The sequence below is a fragment of the Suricata suricatta genome, chromosome 2 (genome assembly GCF_006229205.1).
Source record: "Suricata suricatta isolate VVHF042 chromosome 2, meerkat_22Aug2017_6uvM2_HiC, whole genome shotgun sequence".
NCBI lineage: Eukaryota > Metazoa > Chordata > Mammalia > Carnivora > Herpestidae > Suricata > Suricata suricatta.
This window is the reverse complement of record NC_043701.1, coordinates 189,326-212,442: the sequence shown is the minus strand read 5'-3', so window position 1 is coordinate 212,442 and position 23,117 is coordinate 189,326. Positions and strand designations below refer to the sequence as shown.

At 50.3% G+C, this 23,117-nt stretch overlaps 1 protein-coding gene across 1 annotated transcript in view; it reads right to left on the bottom strand.

Moving 5' to 3' along the window:
• Positions 1-23,117, bottom strand: part of VIPR2 (vasoactive intestinal peptide receptor 2) — a 210,060-nt gene that overhangs the window by 10,995 nt on the left and 175,948 nt on the right. The window contains exon 11 of the mRNA XM_029954208.1: positions 4,883-4,980. Within this exon, the coding sequence (XP_029810068.1) occupies positions 4,883-4,980 (98 nt within the window). The remainder of the gene's footprint in view (positions 1-4,882; positions 4,981-23,117) is intronic.

Sequence of the window (23,117 nt, the reverse complement as noted above, 5' to 3'; positions counted from 1 at the left end):
ATGAGGGGTGGGGAGAGGCAGGGATGAGGTGCAGGGAGAGGCAGGGATGAGGGGTGGGGGAGGCAGGGATGAGGTGTGGGGAGGCAGGGATGATGGGTGGGGAAGGCAGGGATGAAGAGTGAGGGTGGGGGAGGGAGGGAAGAGAAGGGGTGAGGTGGGGATGGGGTGGGGGAGGATTAGATAATTAAACTCAGATGTCGAGAACACTTTAACAATTGCCTATGTGGCTTTAATCTTAAGGTTTTCTTCTTTTTGTATGGAAGTTATTGTTCCTTACTGTATATTTAGGATGTTTTCAGTTTTGCATTATGATAACTGGTTTTCTACATAAACCTTTTCCTTTATTTCGGAGGCTCTCCTTAGGCTGGGGTTGGGGAATAGGATTTAAGGTATCAGTATAGAGTGAACAGCGCTGAGTCCCGAGCCTGCAATGGCGTGTGCTCACTTCACAGCCGTGAAGACCCAGCATCTTCACAGTGAATTTCCTGCAAGGCCCACACCAATGACGCTGCCTTAACTTTCTGTGATACCTCGCTTCTCTAAAAAGTGCTTGGAACTTTTTGTTTCTAATTCTCTCGTACCACTTAAATTCTGCTCTGGAGAAGATCTATTTGGGCTTTTGATTTGACTCTGACTTAATTCAGAGCCCTCAGGAAGCAAGCTTCACACAGGTGCACTTCAACAGTCACTGAGTGCTAGATTTTTAGGTTTAAATAAAGTTAAAAATTTTTGAAGGACATTAAAAATCATAGTGCAAAAGACCCGCATGAAAATCTACAAAGCAGCAGCTTGTCTGACCACATCCCCCCCAGGGACAGGCGTGATTTGTCTGAGGCCTCGAGACTGCGGCCAGAGTGGCCAGGACCTGGAGGACCAGGACCCTGCCAAGAAGGGGACGTGGCGACGCGCCCTGCGCCCACCCTCCCTCTCGGGCGTCCTCGTCCAGGCAGCTGCCCACCTCGGTGTGCTGTGCCGGCCGAGAGGCTGAGGGATGAGGCCAGACCAGTGGCTAAGGAAGTAAGACGCGGGAAGAGATGCTGGCAAGCTCACGTACGGACCGGCGACCGCTGGAATTCAGGGTCTGCGGCAGCAGAGGGGCTCCGGGCTTTAGTTAGAAACCCCGAAGAGCTATGACCTAGGAGCTACAACAAATCAGAAACACAGACGTCCCAAAGCCTGAAACCCAGTCTCAGATCAGCTCAACCCCCAACTGGCTCTGGGTGGTCTGTTCATCTTTCTAGAAAAACTAAATCCTCTCTGTAGTAAGATGTCACTCAAAGCCTCTACAATTGAATTATTTATAATTTCAAAAATGAATTACAAGATATACCAGGAACAGGAGCAAATAATCAAGTGCAACAAAACCTCCAGAGAATAGAAAGAGATTCAGATACATGGACTGTCTTAGTCAGATTTATATATTCAAGAAAACTGATGAAGAGGTCCAGAATTTTATTAAAGAATGGAAGTGATTATAACAATCAAATGGAAAATTGAAAACTCAGAAAGAACCCTGAAACGAACAAATACCTGAGTCTAACATTAGACCAGACACATACATGAGAACACTCTGAATTAGAAAACAAATGAGTAGAATAAGTATAGATTAAAGTAGAGACAAAATGAGGGTAAGTGTAGAAAAAGTGTAGGAAATAATATATGGAAAAATGGTGAAGACCTTGAACATATGACAATACGGTTTGGGAATAACAGGAGACAAAAAGGACGAAGCAATATTAAAAGAATACTAGCTAAGAGGTTTTAGAAACTAGAAAAATACAATAACAGATTAAAGAAAAGTTATTAACCCCGAGGAGAAAGACAAAGCAAACCGCATTAAGTCCTGTGATAGCGCAGCTGCTGAAAACCCGAGACCAAACAAATCCTTTAAGCACCTGGCAACAGGACGCACCCGTCGGAGGCTGGCAGCTGAATTTAAAAAGGAAAGCGAGGTTCATGTTCAATGTGATGAAAGAAAATAGCTGTCAATGAGGAATTCAACCCTCTCAAAAATATCCTCAAATGAAGGCAAAATTAAGACGATCTCAGGCAATCAAAAACCCTGAGGAGTGCTTGCCGCCAGGCCTGTGCTGACAGAAATGCTGGAGGGGGTCTTGGGGCAGGAGGGGAAGGACCCCTGGAAGAGACACGGAATACAGGACGAAACAGGAGGGAAGGGAGAACTTAGGAAAGGTGAAGACGTGGTGTCTTTAAGTAGATACTGACTTTAAATGACAACAACTATAATGACTAGTGGCCTTAAAATAGATGTTGGATTAAAATATAGCACGAAACACAAAAGACATGGGGGGGGGGAAGTGGAATTAAAATGTCGTGAAGTCTGGAATTGATGGGGAAGTGCTAAAAATAGCAATCGGAAGTTAACTCCTCTGAGACAAGGACGCATGTTGCAATTTTGGGGTGACACCTAGAAGAAGAAGAACAGAATGTATAACTAACAATCTAAAAGGGGAAAATGAATAAAAATCCTCGATGAGTTAAAAGGAAACAGGAAATGCGTGTGAAAGGCTGTTCCTGGCCCCGGAAGACCTCGCCTGGAAGGTGGTTTCTTTCCCCCAGGCTGCCCTGCGCCCGCTGCCCCTCGTGCTGGCCGCCCTCGCTCATCTCTCACACTACCGTCCGCTCTTCTCTTTTTTCTCCTTCTCACCTCTCTCAGCCATGTCTTCCCCTGAGTGCAGCTGGGGGCTTATCACTGCCGTTCAGAGATGAGCACACACCAAGTCACGTTTGCTGAGTGTTTTAGCCGTGTCATTTATCACTCATTGCTCATTTCACTTCTGACTACAGATCTGAACTGGATGATGGACGGAGCTGAGACTGTGGCCTCCGGAGAGGCCGCGCTGGCACCTGCTCACGCTTGGTGGCTGGAATGAAACCCCAGCTCCCGAGGGTGAAAGGAGGTGTGAGCGGTTGTGAATGTGTCCAGTTCTGCAAGCTGGGTGCTCAGCACCTCTCTGGGCTGCCCTGCTCTCACTGGTGGAACAGGGACAGGAACAGCACTTCCCCTCCGGAGCTAATGTGTGCACTCAAAGACGGTGGCTGCAATGACCACCCAGCGAGTCCCACCCAAAACTAGGTCGTGTGCTTGTTATTCAGGGCTGTGCTGCACTTTGGACTTGGTGTAGGAGGTGAGTCGCTCCGTTTCTGTTTGTAGAAGAAGAACATGGTTACTCAGTGCTTTCTTAGCTACAGGGCTATTATGAACAGCAAATGTTCCATGGCTGTAAGTAGTTCTGTTTCCCAGGTGGAATTACTGGGGTGGCAGAGGGGTCGTTTTTACAATCGGGAGTTTGAAATCGACACTTGCGGCATCGTGCACGTAGGCACAGCTGACAGATGGAGGCGGAAGTGTGAGCGTCTCTGTGGCCGGCGCTGAAGGCGGACCTGAGGACGCACAGCAGCTCGGGCACTTTTCTCGGTGGCCGTTACCCACCGAACCGCAGCAGAACGACATCCAAAGCAGACACGTGTCACCAGCGGGTGACTAGCGATGTCCACGTAGAAAAGATTGTTTGATACACAATGACTCCATTTGAGATTCTCTTAAAGACCAACATCCACATTTGCAATAATTCCAAAATGCCATTCGGCTGGCTAATTAAATATGTCATGTATCACAAATCGGAGAGAAACTGCCAGTGCCAAGGATATGGATTGTTCAATATGGGAACTCTTTAAAAATAAGCTGAAGTTTTCTAATTCAAGTTACCCTGTGCCAGCTTACCTCCCTACATTTTTCCTTTCTTTTTTTTAAATCTTTAACAATTTGAATATTTAAAAATACATAATAAAATACAGAAGATAGAACAGATATTAATGTTGCACCAAAGTTGTTTCTTTTCTTTTCGGAACTAGAATATGATGGGCTGCCCTGCACAGTTCTGGATTAAAGGTACTGACTTCCTCTCTCGGAGAATGACTACCCTCCTGATATACGTGAGATGCCTGAAAAAAATAAACAACTTTATTATATTTGATGGGATTCTCAGCTACATTCTTTATCAGTTTTCACTTGTTTACTTCCAAGTATGGATCTCCTAAGGGGCTGTCTGTTTCCATTTGCCATATCTTTGATTCGATCTGAATGCTGGCCAGCATGTGAATGGATTTGTGTAAAGAGAAATAATACCTGGGTGATCAAATCCCTGGTAAATTAAGTGGATATTGTCCAGTTTGTTTACTGCTCGTGATCCTCGAGCTTTTCCTGCCAGAAGCTTCCGATCTGAAACCAGGGCCTGTTCTCCAAACCCTGACCAGCCAGCTGTGTCCAGCGCAGGTCGTCAGCTTCGGGTCAGCGGGAACTCTAACCCCACTGCCGGGGGAAAAGCCGGCAGAGTTTAGAGTGCTGGCTTCGTGCCACAGAGCGTCATTAGCGCCCACGCTTTCCAGGTCATAGGTTAAGTAATTGTCCAAAGTCACAAAGCTACTAAGAGACTGACCCGGGATTTGAACCCAGGCAGTCTTACTCCTGCTTTCCTACTCTGGAACACAGTGTGGTGTCTCTTAATAAAGCACCGATGCCACAAGTGTTGCTGCTTTCTGAATAGCAAGAGTAAGCTCACATTGCTTCTGTATTTTCACAGGATTTGCACAATGGCTAATATTTAGTAAGTAGAAGTTGAACTGAATTCTTGTCCAAAGTCAGTATTATCTCTTTATATGAAATGCAGAGTATTTGAATAAAAATGTAAATATTAGTATCATATTTCACACAGGCATTCTCCAAGGGAGTTTTATTGGTTTAACACACAGAGAGAAGACTTGGAGGCAGTGACCTTCTGGCCTCCTCTGCTGGGCCTAGATGGCTTAAATGGGCAATTTCTGGTCTCAGCCTGCAGAACGGCTCATTTCTGATACTTACCTGAAGAGACAAAGAATTATGCTTCCGGTTGTAAGCGAAATCAGGGAGACACTGTAGCCCAGCGTGTAAATGGCTTTCACCAGAACGTAAAACGTGATCTACAAAGAAAGGAAAACACACGTGTGAACTTTTGGTGGCCAGTACTGGACAAAGCGTAGGTTCCCATATCCGACCTCATGCTTCCTTTCATGCAGGGCTCTTGGCTGCCCATCACCAGGCGCACAAGAGATGATGTTATTTCACAGCCCACCTACCTCCATTCTTCTTTTTTTTTTAATGTTTATTCATGTTTGAGAGACAGAGACAGACCCGAGTGGGGGAGGGGCAGAGAGAGAGGGAGACACAGAATCTGAAGCCGGTTCCAGGCTGTGAGCTGTCAGCACAGAGCCCGACAAGGGGCTCAGAACCACAAACCGTGAGACTGTGACCTGAGCCCGAGTCAGCTGCTTAACTGGTGGAGCCATCTAGGCTCCCAAGCCCACCTTCATTCTGAACCCAAACATTTTATTCGTGTCTTTAAACACCCATCTCTTTCCTTAAAATTTATTGCTGATGGCTCTGTATGGGGAGGGCTGACTTGAAGGGGTCCCCAGCTTCACTGATCACTGTCCTGCTGCTGAGACCAGAGGGGTTTGGAGGGTGCTTCCTGTGAGAGTGCCCCAGAGACCACGGGGACTGGCTGGTTTGCAAACACGTCTTGACCTAACCGGTTTATGCTGCCCTGGGCCCTGAGAGGGGAGGCAAGGGGAATTCTGCATTGGCCCTGATTTCTCCACAGCCCAGTTCACACCAGCTTAGTTCCAAACTCTAGATAGAGGGCTGTGCCCACCAGGGACGCCCTGAGCAGAGCCCTCACCCTGGGGTCGTCGAGCAAACTTGGGTGCAGCCTGGGGCAGGAGGGGCGGCCCAGGAGACCCTTGCTCCTGCAGCTTCACACGGCTCGGCCGCCTCTGCGGGTCAGGGGACCCTGTGGGCTGGCCTGCACCCACTGTCTGTCTGCTGTGCTGTTCTTTACCATCAGGGTGATGCCCTTCAGCGAGAGCTCTCCCTCTCTGTGTTACCCTCATCACTGGAGGCTCACTGGTGGGTAATGACCTCAATCGCAGCAGTTTCCCCCTCGACACATCCCCAGAGGCAAGGGAATCAAGAACAAAAAAAAAAAACCTAACAGGCAACCGACAGAATGGGAGAAGATAGTAGCAAATGGCATGTCAGATAAAGGGCTAGTATCCAAAATCTACAAGGAGCTCACTAAACTCCATACATGAAAAATGAATGATCCAGTGAAGAAATGGGCAGAAGACCTGAACAGACACTTCTCCAAAGAGGACATCCAGATGGCCAACAGGCACATGAAACGATGCTCAGTGTCACTCATCATCAGGGAAATACAAATCAACACCACACTGAGATACCACCTCACACCAGTCAGAGTCGCTGAAATGAACAAATCAAGAGACTATAGGTGCTGGCGAGGATGTGGAGAGTCGGGCACCCTCCTGCACTGTTGGTGGGAATGTAAACTGGTGCAGCTGCTCTGGAAAACAGTGTGGAGGCTCCTCAAAAACTATCAAGAGAACTCCTCTATGACTCACCAATAGCACTGCTGAGGATTTACCCAAAGGATACAGGAGTGCTGATGCATAGGGGCACATGTACCTCAATGTTCATAGCAGCACTGTCAACAATAGCCAGATCATGGAAAGAGCCTAAACGTCCATCACCTGATGAGTGGATCAAGAAGATGTGGTTTATCTATACAATGGAATACTAGATGGCAATGAGGAAGAATGAAAACTGACCATTTGTAGCAAAGTGGATGGACCTGGAGGGTGTTATGCTAAGTGAAATAAGTCAGGCAGAGAAGGACAGATACCATATGTTTGCACTCATAGGTCTAACAGGAGAGACCTGGCAGGGGACCATAGGAAGGGGAAAGGGGAAAGACAGCAGGGAAGAGTAAGGGACACAAACCATGAGAGACTATTGAATACTGAAAACGAACCATGGACTGAAGGGGGAGGGGGGCAAGTGGGAAGGGGGTGATAGTCATGGTGGGGGACACTTGTGAGGAGAAGCACTGGGTGTTATATGGAAACCAATTTGATAATAAACTATTATAAAAATAGTGGGTAATGACATATTTCAGAAGTAAACCATACTACTTGGAAAAATGAGTTTCTAGGTAAGATTTCAGGAGAAAATGAAATTAATTAGTATAGCCTCTCAAATAGTTCAGGCAATCAAGGTTAGCTTGAGGTTTGATCTGGCAAGCTAATGTATTATCTGATTTCAGGAGGGTTTTTCCTTGTTGAACCTTAAGAGGCAGACCAAGATCCCCATTTTAGATTGTAAGGAGTCTGCACCTGTGATGACACTGTTGTCATTCTTTTTAGCTCAAGAAGAGAGGAGATGGCATGCTGGCATTCTGAAAGTGTTTTTGAAAACTCTAATTTTAAGTCTTTGTCCATTTTCTATTTTCTGTTCTGAGTGAGGGGTTATAAATAGGACTGGGGATTTTGTTTTGTGATAACAGTAAATAACTGGAAAATGCAGTATTTCAAACCTACCCAAAGCATAGAAAACAATATAATATTTTTATACATAATGTATACATATCAGATAATCTAATATATACATAACATGTAATCTATGTTATATACATATTAGTATATAACATCTGTAACACACCTACCAAAAATCAACAAAACCAGAACGCCAACGGAGTCAGACCCCGGGGATGCCCCGGGTAACCAGCCACTTCCCTTGGGCTGGGGTGCTGACCCCCATGGCGCCTTCACAGGGTGTGTGCACGTGACGAATACCTTGTGCTAGTGTTCTGATGTTTTAATGAGTTTTACTCAGTGCACGTGCTGCATATAACTTTGATCACCCGTCACCTGTGCTGTTTGCTGCCCAGTATTTGCTTCACCTTGTTTTTTAGTACCTTCTGACTAATTTTACCATTGCTCTAAATAGTCAGTCTTTGCTAGGCTTCCTTATTTGTTTATTTATTCTTGCTTACATTCTTTCTTGATCTTCAGTTCTTCTTTCTGGCTTACTATTTTCCCCTGAAGCACATTTGTTGGACATTTTTAATGAGGGTCTGCTGGTTGTGGATCCTGTTGGCTTGGTTTTCTGAAACTTCTCTTCCCCGTTCCTTTCTGGGTGGACGGTCAGCTTCAGTACAGTCCTGAGTTGACGGTCATCTTCTCCAGGCCCTTGGAAGGCACCTGCTGTCTGCCCTGCTGCTCTTGTGCATGCGGGGGCCGTCTGTCCTCGGTCTCAGGCATTTTCCGGCATCAGCACCATTGCCTGGCCGTGGCTTTCTCCCTGTATACGGGGCGGTCACGCTCTCCACATAAGAGGATTGGTGCATCTTTGAGCTATTAGCCACGGCATCCTCTCCGACCAGGCCTGCCGTCAGACTGACCACCTGTCAGAGGTTTCCTCTCCCTGGTGCAACCGGCGCTGCGTCCCTGGTGGCCACACTCCTCACCCCAGAGCCTGCGGCTGAGCCCCTATGGAATGTATCTTCTTGACTTTTATTTTGAGGTCGATTTTTTTTCTTAGATAAGGTCTGGCTAGAGCATCTTGTTTTGGGTTTATATTTCTAATTCCCAGTTTTTAAAAAAACATTTCAAATGCACTTATTTGCTTCCCATGCCTGCTGACTTCATTATGTGCACTTTTGAGGATGTAATCTCACTTGGTTACCTGCAGACTTTCATGCCCAGTGGCTCCCTCTTTGTGTAGTTTGTGCATTTGGGAGATGAGCTTGTCCTCAGACTTATCTCTGGGACCTTGTGAGCCCTGGGCGAAGATGCTTCCTTCCAGGAGCACCTGTGTTTGCTTCTGCCAGGTACCCTGCGGCTTCTCGTTCAGGACACTTTACCTGAATGTCTCTGCTTAGGGCTTCTGTGCCATGCAGAAGACACACTCGGGAAAACCCAACTTGTGGGGGGACACACCTGTGGTGACAGATTCTTAGATTTTCCTCCTGGAAATCAAATATGGGTAAAAAACAAATCTTCCCTGTCACTTCCGTGGCCTGATTTTCAGTGTAGCTCCCAACTCCAGCCGCCCACCGCCATCTGCACCCAGAGGCTGCTCACCCAGCTCTCCGTGAGCACCCAGCAGTTGCCCTGGGAACCAGCCGCCCCCCTTGCCTGGCCCCTGATTCTCAGCTCTTATATTGAGATTTGTTTCTACCTTCTTGAAATCTTAGCGGTGCATTTTATTTTTTTTATTTAAAAAATTTTTTAAGCATTTATTTATTTTTGAGAGACAGAGTGTGAGCGGGGAAAGGCAGAGCGAGAGGGAGACACAGAATTGGAAGCAGGCTCCAGGTTCCCAGCTGTCAGCCCACAGCCTGACACGGGGCTCAAACTCACAAACCATGAGACCATGACCTGAGCCGAAGTCAGATGCTTAACCGATTGAGCCACCCAGGTGCCCCACCAGGTGTGCATTTTAAAGCAACATTGTTACACCTTATTTAGCATTTTTGGGTAATTTTTTATATACGACTTTTATTTCTTGCTGAACACTTATAGTATTACTGGTTCATTGAATTCATTCTGCCCAACACATTTACTGAGCACTTTTCGTTGTTTGTCTTACTGAGCACTTCATGGGAACCCAACACTGAGCAAGGTGCTCTGGGCACAGGATGAGTGAGAAGGTCCTTGCCCACGAGGGACTCAGACACAGTGTCACTGCCAGACTGTCCCAGTAGATAACGCATACGCTGGAAATGGCGATAGGTATGAATTAAAAAAATGTTTATGTGTTCACTAAAAAAAATGGAATAAAAGAAAAACAGAGTATACACATTTCAATTTCTATTACTTTGCTTAAAGCTGGTGTAGATTTTAACCCGTCTTATGTTTTCAATCATTTAAGATGGCTTAATTCGGTTATTTGCAAATTGCCTTTGCTAAGCCCTTTGCAAAGCAGAGCCAACCCCAGGGCGAGCTGGAGACCTCGATGGAGGGCAGCAGCCGGGGGAGTCTCGCCAGCACAGAGCACAGAACAGCCCCGGAGCAGCCCCTAAGAACCGCCAGGACCTGGGGTAACGGCCCGGGGTCACGGGCAGCGTGCGGTGCTCAGCAGAGAGGAAACCTGCGCACAGCCGACTTTTAAGAGAATGAGTCAATTCACAAGAAAACAGTCTGGGGTGTCTGTTGGACGTGGTAGGATGCACAACTTTTGGGGTCTTTTCTGGGTGCATCCAATCTGATGTATCAGCACCTATGTGGACAGAACTGAAGAATAAAAATTAATGTTTAGAACATGAACCCTGAAGAACTGTGTGGTTTTCATCTTTGATGCAAGTTTAAATTCATTTTCACTAGAAGTGGCTAGAACCAGCTAAGTGGTTTCAAGACTGCACAGAGGGTCTACACAGGAGCTTTTGTCCCTAGGTTCCAGGGTCTTCCCGGGTCCTTCTTCCCAACCCAGCTCCTGGGGGTCCCTACTTGGACCCTTCACCTCAGCCTCCTCAGAGAGTGCACATCCCCATTTGGGCCTTCTGAGTAAATGCTTATTTCTGAGAGTCTCCATGATCTGTGGTCTATTTTTGTCATGAATACGGAGTTTTATTCCGCACGACTTCCAGCTGCTCTCAGAGTGACGTCCATTCTCACAGCCAACTTTGACCCAGGGCCCTGGACTCCCCCTTGCCCACAGAGGGAGTTCATCCAATAAGAAGAAAACTTTAAATATTAGCAAGACTGCTTACAAGAGAACTGATGAAAAGGCTTTTCCCTTTTACTCTGGGTCCAGATAAGACAAATGAAGAGTCATATGAGCTCCCAAGTGTTTTGATAAGTTGGAATTCATTGTGTATAAAAAACAGCAATAAAAACACTGTTAAATTGCCCAGCACATTGCAGGGAACCATTAAATATTTGTGGGATGAATGAATGATTGCACCGGCAGAGTAGAGAACAGAGGTAAATAGAACAGACACATAATCACATATATAAAATCCTGTTTTTAAAGCTCATGGGACAGGATATATATGACTGTAAAGCTGTAAAGAGCAATGCAAGTAATGAATATCTCAGTTTTTTCTTAAATACACTTAAAAATTTGTTTTGTTTGTTTTTGAAAGAGAGACAGAGAGAGAAAGAGAGCAAGCAGGGAAGAGACAGAGAGAGAGGGAGACAGAGGATCTGAAGCAGGCTCTGCACTGACAGCAGAAAGCCTGAGGTGGGGCTCAAATTCACAAATGATGAGACCATGACCTGAGCCGAGGTCAGGTGCTTAACTGACTGAGCCACCCAGGCCCCCTTAAATATACTTTTAAAGAATAAAATTAGAATTCATTTGAAAAAATTTTAAATGGGAACAATTCATAACAAATGTGTCATAATTATAATGAGAGGCAGAATTACAGTCTTAAATGTCATGGTTAATAAATAAGAAGCTAAAGCATCAATGAAAGAAGCCAGAAAAATAACAGAACAACTCAAGTCAAGTAACAAGGAAGTAAGGATGGGAACACAGTCAGAATCCGTAGGCCAGGGCTCCCGGGAGACGAGCCCACGAGGACTAGTTTTCGAGTGTGTATCTGACATTAAGTATGGAAACTCTAGAACAGCAAGGACTCTATAAATACTTGCTGATGTACATGAGTTAGGAAATGGTCAGACTTACAACCACAGAGCAGTGTAGGCCAATATAATAGAGGCATTTGCCAAGTATCAAAAGGAGAAACATAATGAGAAATAAATATCTAAATTGCATTTTATACTCACACTCACATGTTTTAATTAAAGTACTAAACTCTGTGCTAACAAAGTAAAAATTTTAAGAAAATGGATAATATTCTGGGAGTGTGAAAATAATCACAATAGATTTGAGAAAAACCTAAAAATACCAAAAGCCAACCCAGAAATCTTTAAAAAGCTGATGACATACAATCTGTACAAGTGGCCCTGGACCCAGCAGCTCTCACAGGTGACACCGTGTCTAAGCCAAACCATCCCTGGGACAGAAAAATCATGTTAGAGCAAAATAACAAGGGAAAAGCATAGCATTTTATTTATGAAACTATCATACGTCTGGTATCAAAACCAGACAATATACAAAACAAACAATACAAATTAACAAAAATTATAAACTGATTTCCCTTATGTCTCACGGAGCTGCGCCCTCCTCCTCGGCCCGCCTCCCTGAGCGGACAGCGCTGTGTCAGCCTCGCGCCCGCCCTGTGTGGACATCCGCCTCCCCTCGGGGTGGACGGGCCTCCGGCAGCCCCTGCTGGGCTCCCAGCACCATTCCCTCCTTATCCCCCTCCTCCTTCTCCAAAGTATCGACGGGCTCCCACGTGGCTCCTGCTCTCCACACACCCTCTCTGCAGGGTCTCGGCTGCCACACGAGGTGCTGACTCAGATGTCGGAACATCCAGTCCTGACTTCTCTGGCACTTCCAGGCATTCTGTCCTCTGGCCTTCTAGAACATTCTACCTATGCATTTCTAGGCATCTAACACTCAGCATGCTTGAAAACTAGTGCACAGACACGCTGCTTCTTCTGCAGCACTTGGCCTTAAATCTGGCCCTGCTAATGCCCACCACATTTCCTGACACCAGCACAGAAATTCAGGACCATCTCTGTGTGTGGTCTGCCCCACACGCTTCCAAGCAGTCAGCAAACCCCACCACGCAGCGGAGGGACAGTCTTCCCCTGAGCTTGCTTCCTTCCACCCACGTGGCACATGCCCTCTGTGTTCCATCCGCCCCTCGGGCACAGAGCAGCTTCTGCGCTGCGGTTTCCAAGCCTGGGTGCATGTGAGGACTCCTGGTGCCCAGGTGCCGCCTGCAGAGACTCACTTTCTGGTCTTGGCGGGGCCTTGGCCCCCAGTGACTTCCATGTGCTTCTGGGTCGAGGACCATGCTACCACGGTTGCCCCAGTGTGACCCCCAGAAGGGCAGAGACAGCAGTACCCAGGGACTAGTCGAAATGCAAACTCTCTGACCCACCGGTCCCCACCTGCCCCAGAACCAGAACCCTGAAGGTGTGGCTCTCCAGGTGAATCTGATGCAGCTCCAGTTCCAGAACCTCTGGTCTACACCGCAGACAGGGTTGAAATGCAAGCGTGACCTTTCCCGTCCCTGCCCCAAACCCGGCACAGAGGCTCTCCGCTTGCGAGTGAAGCCATACCAGGCCGCTGCCGGCCCCTCCTCATGCTCGCATCCCCTACGAGGAGCAGGGAGCAAGTGCGATCCACACGCTGTGCGTTTGCTTTTCCATCTTTATTCTCCTACCCATCCCTCAGCAGTTATTATGAGGGGCCCTCCTCTGGGAAGCCACCCTCCTGGGTCCCGTCCTGCCCTCACCAGGTTATGCCTTGGTGGTTGGAGCTCTGTGAGAACAGGCACAAATCTTGTCCCCTTCCCGACCCAGCTTCCACTGGGCCCCTGGGAACTCAAGAGGCAAAGCCTTCAGGGTTTTCAAATCTCTCATTACCGTGTCATCCGATCTGCAGATTGTGGGGAAACAGGCCGGGGTGACTTCTCCGCCAAGCAGAGAGGGGACCCACAGCTTAGGGGCAGTGAATGAGTGGCGTGGGAGGGGTGGGTTTGGACGCCTGGTGCTGACCCCCGAGTCTCGGTCCCTCCCTGGGAAATGGGAAGGACAGCACCAGGCCCCTTTTCTTAAGGACTCGCTGACTTAGCACCGGAGCAGGGAGCCTGACCACGGAAGGGCCTGGCCTCTGGGCCTTCCCTGGGCGTTCTCGCAGGAATGTCTGGGGCCATGCCGGGCTGAGCACAGAGCTCTTCAAACACAGCGAGCAGGTAAGCCTGAAGTGACTCGATCAGTGCCCACAGGAGCCCAGAGCTGCCCAGGCCTCTGATGCGGCCACCCTCTCCTTGCCCAGCAGACACACGCTGCTTCCAGAACAAGGTCTCTCTGGGGTTCCACACACCTCTCAGATCCTGATTCTTGCACTTCTTCCAGATTTTCCCAAGACTACCGAGAGGCCAGGGCCATTTGGCCGCATCTCTGCTCTCTGAAGACTCTGCTGATGGGGCACCGATGGGAAAGTAATGTGGCTCCATTTCCACATGCGGATGAGGTGGTGCGTTTGGGCCCTGCCGTCAGCCCGTGGACGTAGCCACCATGGGTCAATCCAGTGGGGGAACTGGCTTCGTTTTTTCCTCCAGTGAACAGACGTAAGGGATGTCCTGTGCGGGGCTGCAGGTGCCATCCCAGAACTAAACTGCCCGCTCGGAGGCAGAGCGAGAGCCGGGGGTCGGGGCACCTGAGTGTGTCCAGGCAAATGTGCGAGGACGCTGGTGACGGTGAGGGCGCAGTGCCCTGGCTCACAGCCCCTGTGAACCGGTGGCTGGTGACAAGGGAGCGTCTCCACCTGAAGGGATCCCAAGTGAAGAGGACCTTGAGGTCCGATGCTTCAGCACTCGCTACCACAGCTGAACACTTGTGTTCGTGTTTGATTTAGTCTTTTTAGCATCATATTGCTTCCCCTCAGACAGCTCTGGGAGGCACAGCCTCCACAGTGTGGAGACGGGCGCCTGGTGGGAAGACCCTGGCGTGGGGGGACCCAGCAATGACGTCATGATGTTTTCTTACACAGAGAAGGCTGCAAACACTAACGGGCACTGAGAGCCACAGCACGGGGACGCCCTGAGGCCGAGCAGCCACGCGGCCATGTTCCATGCCCTCCACAGGAGTGCCAGGAGGACCTCGGGTCCCCTGAGGGTGAAGAACCACGTGTATGATCACATATTTGAGGCTGATTTTCTTAAAAGGTTTCTGAAAAGGTTTTCTTCATCATCATCATCATCATCATCATCATCATCATCAACATCATCATCACCAAATCGGGAAGGAAGACAAAACAGTCGAGGAACACTTCCCCTTTTCAATACTTCTGAGACGCCGGAGGCTCTGGGGGCAGGGGTGCGGGGTGGGCCATGGTGGGGGCGGGACCCTCCACTCTGAGTCACTTCGGAGTTGGGGAGGCAGGCCCTATGTTCAGCTTTCACCAGAGAGGCCGTGACGTCCCAGCAAGGGCTCGGGGTGGCCCTTCCCCGAAGGCCCGTCACCGGGATGCTTCCAGAACAGCACAGCACTTGCGCTGGACAAGGTGATGTCTATGTCTTCTTCTAATTCTCCGCGAATGTGGGTGCGCTGGTGATACGAGGCCAGACTGGGCCCTTCTCAGAACGCCGGGGCCCAGACAATGTTTCCTAAACAGTGAGCCATACGAGGTGACCACACACTCGGATTTGCCTGGGCCGGGCCTGGCTTGCATCTGGTGTCCTGGAGTAATTATTAATAGCCCCTCCTTTCTCACTCTCGAGGGGCCAGGTTTGGCTGACATATGATACTGTCACCCTATTTATAACCCATTAGTAGATTATGTAATCCATTTAGTGGGCAGAGACCCACGTTTGAAGAAGAGTATGGGAGAAAGTGTGGTTTTCTGACCGCCTGTGCCGGGTTGCAGTGTGAAATGCATTTCCAGCTGTGCACTTTAATCAAAGGCGTTGAAAGCCCTCTGGCTAAACCAGAGACTCATGACCCAGCCTAGCACCATCTCAGAAGCTTTCTGGTAAGAGTGTGCCCACCTCTCGCCTCTCTCTTCAGCAAACTCAAGAGACGGACACACAGTTGTGTTCTCTTCTGAACCTATGGATGCCTCATCACATGCATCACTGCCTGGAAAACCGGGGTTTCTCCCAGAAGAAGATGAGCCTGCCCGTCGCAAGTACCCCTTTGCAGCAGAAGAAACAGCACTGAGCTCAGATAGCATCTGTCTCAGGGTGGGGCCCACATGGCTCCTGCCCTCCGGGGGCACAAAGTCTTGCTGGTACACAAGACCAACGCATGCCTGAAAAATGAATGAATAAGTGCTAAGCTGCCTTTCTAACTCCAGATTCAGACTGTTCTGAAGAGGGGCAAGAAGAGGGAGGTGGAGGGAGCCGGCGGAGCACCAGGCGGGGAGGAAGCGGTGCAGGTCCAGGCTGGAGGGAAGGCGCAAGCCTGGGGGACCCTGGGCAGGCAGCGCAGGGATGTCTGGGCCCCCGAGAGGCCGCCCTGGTGACCGCTCACTCTGCTTCTCCCCCGGTGGCCGCAGGCAGGGCTGAGGGCTGTGCCGCTTCACACTGCAGGAACCCTGATGTGCTGACGGTCTGGGGCCTTTGCCTGGGGTGGCTTCCGGGCTCAGGTGCGGCAGGGTTTCAGGAGCCCTTGGACCAGCAGCCCTCTGTTTCAGACACAAGGAGGTGCCTCGTCTCGCCTTAAAAAGAGGAAGCCTCAGGCTTTCTTTGTTTTAAAACAAATGTGTTCGTGATCTTTAGAAACACGACCTATTTTCTGGGGGAATGTGGTCCAAGGTTCCATTGTTTCCTGAGTGAAGGGCAGGACATCAAAGCCCCTTCCCAAGACGTACACCCTGTCTCAAGGCGCAGGGTGAAGCTCAGGATCAAATTTTGTCAAATGCAGCGAGTTGGAGTTTTCTTCTCTCTGGTTCTTGGCGAAATATCCTTTAAGGCCCATCTATTCTGCTCCAAGCCTTCTGCTTGGGAGACTGAGCAATAGTCAAACAATGCTGCGGCTTCTATAATCCAAAACGTACCACAAAGTTCCTGTACTTCTCCCAGCAACCTTGGGAAAGAGACGCACTGAACCTTATCGCCATGTTCCCATTACACAGATGAGGGACTTGAGCCCTGGGAGGGAGAAGCAAGTTTAAGGACACATGGCCCTCACGTTGCAGAGCTGAGACTCGAGCCTGAGCCCCACGGTGTCTTCCCTCCGTGAGAAACCACAGTTACTCTTCTGTTTCAATTTTTTTTTCTTCACGAGGAACTAGTTCTGCTTGAAGGGCTTGGATGTAGCCACTCCATCCTGATAATGAGTAAAAGTCTGAACGACTTGAAAAATCTACTGCTCTTCGCGGATCTGCAAGGGAGGGGAGGACACAGGGTGAAGTGCTGCCCAGGACTGGACAGACGGACGATCGCAGGCGGTCACTGCCAGGCAGTCCCGAGACTTAGGATGGTTGGGCTGAGGTAATCCGGTGGGCCTGATGCTGGCAGGAGGTCAGGCAAACGTGTCTGTGGAACAAAGCTGAGCCGGGACAGAGACCCACATAGGTGGGCACCGAAACCTGACAAAGGGGTGGATTCAGTGGAGGAAGGACAGTCTCGGTCACATGCTACTGAACGGCTGGACGTCCACACGCAAAACATCACAGACACCCAGATCTCACACCTGCATAAAAATCAACGCGGAATGGATCTCGGACCCAAATGTAAAATGCAAAACTGAACCTCCTGGAAGATGTCCAAGGTGAGAACGGAGACGCCCCTGGGTGTGGTTATGCCTTGGTAGCCCAAGCCCTGCCGGCGCGGCCCGCGGGAGGAGCAGTCGGTGCGCCGCCCTGCCTGCGAAAGCCCACGTCCGAGAGCGGAAGGCCAGCGCGGGCTGCAGGTGCACCGACAAACCACTGTCACTCCAAGCACACAAAGACCCCCAAAACTCAACAGGGAGAAAATAAACAACCCCGTTTCAACAAAATGGGCCAAACACCTTAACCGACAGCTCACGGAGAACATGTACAGACAGCAAGTAGCGCACAGAGATGCTCCGCACGACCGCACAGGCCGCGTTTCCGTGGAGCCGAGAGCCGCACCCACAGCTCCCGGGCGGCGGGTGCGCTCCCCGCCGAGACCCACGCATGAACGCCCCGTGAACACCAGACAACACGAGGGCTCGTTCCCTTCTGCTCCGCTTCCCCCAACCAGAAAATGACGATAACCACAGCGCTGTGTGTCCTGGCGCATCGGGATTAAACCAGACATGTGGAGCTTAGTAACTGCTGTTAGGAAGTGATTTATGTTACGTGGCTTGAATTTATAAATAAAACCATTTTTATAATGAAAGAGATTTTAAAAGTTATTAATGCAGTGACCCAAGTCCTTGTTCAGTTGAAGAAATAGTTCTCAAACCTCCTCTGTGCGTGTTGTGTGGTCACAGAAAAGGTCAGAACGCGTTGGAGAGGGGTCTCCTCTTCCCCCCACAGCCCCCACTGGCATTGCCGTGGGAGGGGAGGGGTCAGAGCAGGGGCCTCAAGCCAGAGCACCCCCGTGGGAGATTCTGGCTGGTCAGAGGAAGGCTGGACAGAGGCAGTGGGAGCGCCCAGGGCTGTGGATTGGGACCTTCTGCAGTCCCTGAAGCTCCACTTTCAGAGTCAAGGAGAGGTGGGCACCCATCCTGCCTGCCGACACCAGAGACACCTGGGCATCAGGGACAGTCCTCACGCCTGATGGGCGCTGGGCTCCACGGGTCAGAGGGCACACGAGGGCACATGAGAGCTCAGTGCTGATGATCCAGGAGCTGTGTGTGACCAGCATGTGTCTGTCACGGCGTCTCATGCCCTCCTCTCCTCCGTGAGGTCACTGGGTCTCTGAGGATGGAGCAGACATCTGGAAAATGCCTCACGGAGGAGTGGGTGACGTCCAAGACTGTCCAGTGTCTCCTGCTCTGAAAAAGGCTGATGGCCCAGAGAAGCTCTGCCGGTAGTTAGCTTGGGGCCCGTGGAGATGATGGCGGTGTGATTCTGCAGCCTCTTCATGCATGGCTGCGCAGTGGCTTTTTAAAGAGGAGAGGCTCTGTGGGGAGGGTCGTGTGGGGAGGGGCTCCCACACGGCTCAGCCTGCACTGCTGCCCCTTATTTTAAGAAATTACATGGAACAGTCCTATGTTGGTGCGGAGGGCTCAGAGCAAAACTTACTTTCTTTTAAACCGAAATATGACATTTCATAGGTAAACAGTCATTGATATTTTGGGGGCATTTTATCCCACTGACACCTGAATGTCATTATAAGAAACATCAGGCAGATCCCGACAGACCGCCATTTACAAAGTCACAGGCCTATATTCTTCAGAATCACAACGTCATGCAAGAGAAAGACTGAGGAGTGTTCCACATCGAGGAACACTGAGGAGTCACGTGCACCACATGACCTCGTACCGGGATGCTGACAGAAACGGGGCCGCGGTGGCTGATTAGATGACACTGAATTCCCTAAACTGGAGAACAGAGCTGAGGTTATATCAGACAACATCCTCACCTTCAAAAAATATGCCCCCACATTTTAAGAGGTACAAGGGCATGTACATGCAGCCCACTAACCATGGCAGTGGACCTGCTGCACCCACAGCTCGCCGGGACCCAGCTCGCCGGGACCCAGCAGCGCAGACATGGTAAGACGCTGACTGGAGAATCTGCCTGGCGACAGGTGGGTTCCCTGTGCCATCTGAGCATGTAAATTACGTCAAAATAGGTCATACAACAGGCTCAACAGAGAAGATGGGACAGTCAGGCCTCCTCATTGTCCCAACAAAGTCCAAGGTTAAAAGGCAAATGTAGCTGAGAAATGATTTGACAAACTTGGCATACATGTAAGCGTTTCATTTTGTTTTTGGACTAAAATTAGATTTTATATGAATACAAAAGTAACATATGCTTACTTCTGAGAAAGTAGAAAATGGAACAAAGAGACTGAAAAGGAAGGAACACAGCTATTACAAAGACCTCCTGGCCACCAAGAGTTCCTGTCCTTTGTTAACTGGGCCCCTGGCTCCCCGAGTGTCCAGCCACGATATCCTCGAAGCATCTGAGTGACTGACCATCAGTAGGTGAACTGCATCCCAACTTTGTCTTCCTTTTGCTGGCTCTTTAACAGAGCTCCCTAGTCCCCAGGGAAACAATACTGTCGGTTTCCATGCTTTCTTCAGTTATTTCAGTTAGTCCTGAAATGTGTACTTCAAAAGGAGAAGATGGTCGGACTGTCCAGCGAATAGCCTGCTTGTTCCCCAGCCAGCCAGAGGACCAGTGCCTTCCCTCCTGTCCCCACCTAAGGGCCCAGGCAGGGCACCCAGCACCCCAGGCCCACAGACTGCCAGATGCCTGAGCCCCAAATGCCTGTCTCCTCCAGGCAAGGCTGCTCATGGACAAGCCCAGTGACAAGGGAGCACCAGGGAGGTCAGACCCTTCCCAGGGGCACCGTTCTGGGCTGCCCACCCTTCTGCCAGCGTTTCGGCCCAGCTCTGTGGACACACCCCATCCCCACCATTGTTTTACGAGAAAGAGGCCTGGGCTCACCAGGGCCCTGGGGTCGTGGCTGAGCCTTGCCAGCCCTGTGAGACTGCCTAGGTCTCCTTCTCTGATGACAGGTTCTTCTTTATATCCCTTCTTAACTTCTCATTCTGTCTCTCCTTTGGCCTCGGAAAGACTCCTTCCTTTGTTGGGCAAGTATTACACACCATTGTTACACGTTCACTTAAAACTAGCATAAAACCAGCTAATAACTGGGTCTGTCTAGTGAACCTTCTGAATCATGTTTCTGCTCATGGTCAGATTTCTGCCTGGACCTGAGCAGCTTCTCACACGAGTCAGGCTCTGGCCCCTCGGGCAGCGTGGTGTTGTGTGCTCTGGTTTGGCATTCTGACCCCACCCTCCTGCGGACGCGGCCCCCCTGTGTCCTGTCTGAATTTCTGAGCCCGGTCTTGAGGGCCTTGCTGTCCAGGATTCCAGAGTCACCCACTGTCGAGGGGCAGTCCCTCTCCACTGGACTCCCACGTCCCTGGAAACGACCCCCCGAAGCTGGGAAGCTCCCTCCTGCCATCTGATGTGAAATGAGGCAGACACGGCCCTTGGAGATTGTTCAGAAGCTGAATTAAATTGGCAACTGTAAGAGAAGCAAACAGGGGGTGTAGGTGTCCCAGATCTTGGGTCAGTTGGCATACTCATGTCGGCCACCTGGAGGCACAATGCTGCCACGTTCAGGGCTCCAACCCTGGCTCCACATCCTGTGGGTAGATGCTCAGCACGTCTCTGAGGGAATGCCCGTCCCCAGCAGTGGGCTAGCATCGTGCTCCTTGAGGTCCTTCTGAGGGCCAATGAGAGGCCAAAGTGCACCTGCCCCGGGAGCACCACAGACACCAGAGAGGCCGCGATCTTTGTTGTCGAGGTAGGGAACCTCGGGGAGGCCACACCGGCGGTTAGGCAGGCAGAGCTACTGGTATGTCTGAAAGCTGAGAGGAGAGTGCAAAAATATTTTTAGGAATATGGCATAATATGGAAGAAATGTGTCCACTTGATGCATGGGGAGGCTGAGATGCCAGACAGTTCTCCTGGCTAAATTTAGCTGAAGTGCTCTTTATTGAAGAACTATGTTAGCAAATACATAACACAGGAGACACATGGAGTGCACGGCCTTGGGTGTCTGCTGCTCAGAGGACGCCAGTGTGTCGCCAGGGCTGCTGTCCTTTGGCCGGGTGGCCTGCACAGCTGGAGGGCAGAGGCATGCATGGTGACTAAAACCCTGGGTCAGGTGCAGCCCTGGGTCCTTCAAGATTCATCTGGAAGACTCCTGATACTCAGGGAAGGGAGGCACCTCTGGCCCCATGGAGACTTGTGGTTGTTAACTTCTAGGCGTTGCCGTGTTTCACCAGTTCTCAGCAGTGCCAGGAGGTCAGAGAGGTATAGACATTGGGCAGCGGGTAGCAAACGAATGCAGGGAGCCTGGCTGGAGGAGTGCCCCCGCCGGCGGCCTCAAGACAGCCTTCACTGGAGGAAAAAAGCCCAGAGACTGGGATCTGGACCATGTGCTATGGGAGGGAGCTGCCCTGGTCCGGAGAGCCCTGGGGCGGGGGACGGCCCGGAGGGATGGGTGACCGGGCAGATAACTCCAGGTGGAGTGGCACTGACTGAAGTCCTGCCTGAGGCTGAGAACGTGACACCAGGACAGCCCCTTCAGTGCAGGAGACCCTCAGCTCCCATGAGTGGTGACACCCACATGCCCCCTAAAAGGGTAGGGGGGCCACTGAGAGGGCCTTGTGGTCTACCCCTGACCTGCTTTTCCCTGTAACATTCCACGGGCTGGGGCCTGGGGAAGGACAGAGGGCAGCTGTTGGTGTGACCCTTGGGGGTCACAGGGGCACTCTGAAATCCCGCAATGGATGAGGCCCTTTATGCAAGGACCGAAGATTAAAGGCCTCAGCGGAAAGTGCTCCTATCCCAAGGCACACACCTGAGGGTGGTTTTGGTGGGGGAAGGACACAGACTAGGAGACTGGCTTATGGGAACCAGGGACCCGGTGACAGAGGGAGTCGGAGCCAAGTCTGGCCAGCTTCACGATTTCCCTGTGGCTTGTGAGACCCAGAGAACTGAGGTCCAGACCACTGCCAGACCTCCTTGCAACTCAAGGGCCGTCTTGGTCCAGAGCGAGAAGCAGTGTCACTGGCCTCGTGCACCCCGTTGTCTGGTAGGCCTCTGGGGTCTTCGGACTCTCTTCTCCTCCATGGGTCTCCCCCTTCCCGACTTCGTTTTATTTTGTGATTCCTTTGCCATTGTCGGCAAGCCTGTGGCTTTTGTGGAGGCTAATTTTTTTCTTGAACTTAATTAATTGTGAAGCCCACAAAGACTGCACACACAACAGCCAGAGCAGAGCGGCTGCATGAGAGCAGGAAATCCAATTAAAATCATAAAACTGGGGGGAGAGTGAGCCGCTGATGAGATGAGGAGTGACAACAGAGGCTGAGTTCACCGGGCTCACGGGCAAGGCTGCCCCGTCACCCCTGGCGCCCCAGGGGGCCCAGCGGGGCTTGGACCCGCCGGCCCTCTGCGCGGCCGCCACACCACATACTGTCTGCCTCCAACAGGATCCCTTAAACAAGCAAGTATTCAAGCTATTTGAACAGCGGAAACTGCAATCAGGGAGAAAAATTATTCACTTGGTTTTGTGCCATCATTTTCTTCTCTTGTACACGTTAAAATATTTTGACTTTCTAATCCATTAGTAGGGAGTATGCATTCATCATATTTGTAGAATCTCTGAAATGTTTAATTAAGAAGAAAAATAGCTCTTCAAACAGGATGGAAAGCATCAGGAACGTAGGGATGCTCTGTGTTTCATGCCGGCAGGATTTCGTTACAGGATTTTCCAAGGGCCAAGCAGACCTTGAGGAATTTTCCATCAGTGTCCCTGGGAACGCCGACTACAGTGTGACCCAGGGGAAATGTGGAGAGGAGGGGCTGCCGGCTTTGATGGGGAGTACACTGATATTGCCTCAGCTGTCAGTCAGCCCCCAGCTCCGGCCCATCCGCGACACCAGCACAGCCACGACGGGTTCCTGGTAACTGAGGACAGACTCCGAGCACTGCAGTCCCCAAGAAGCGCTTGTTTGTG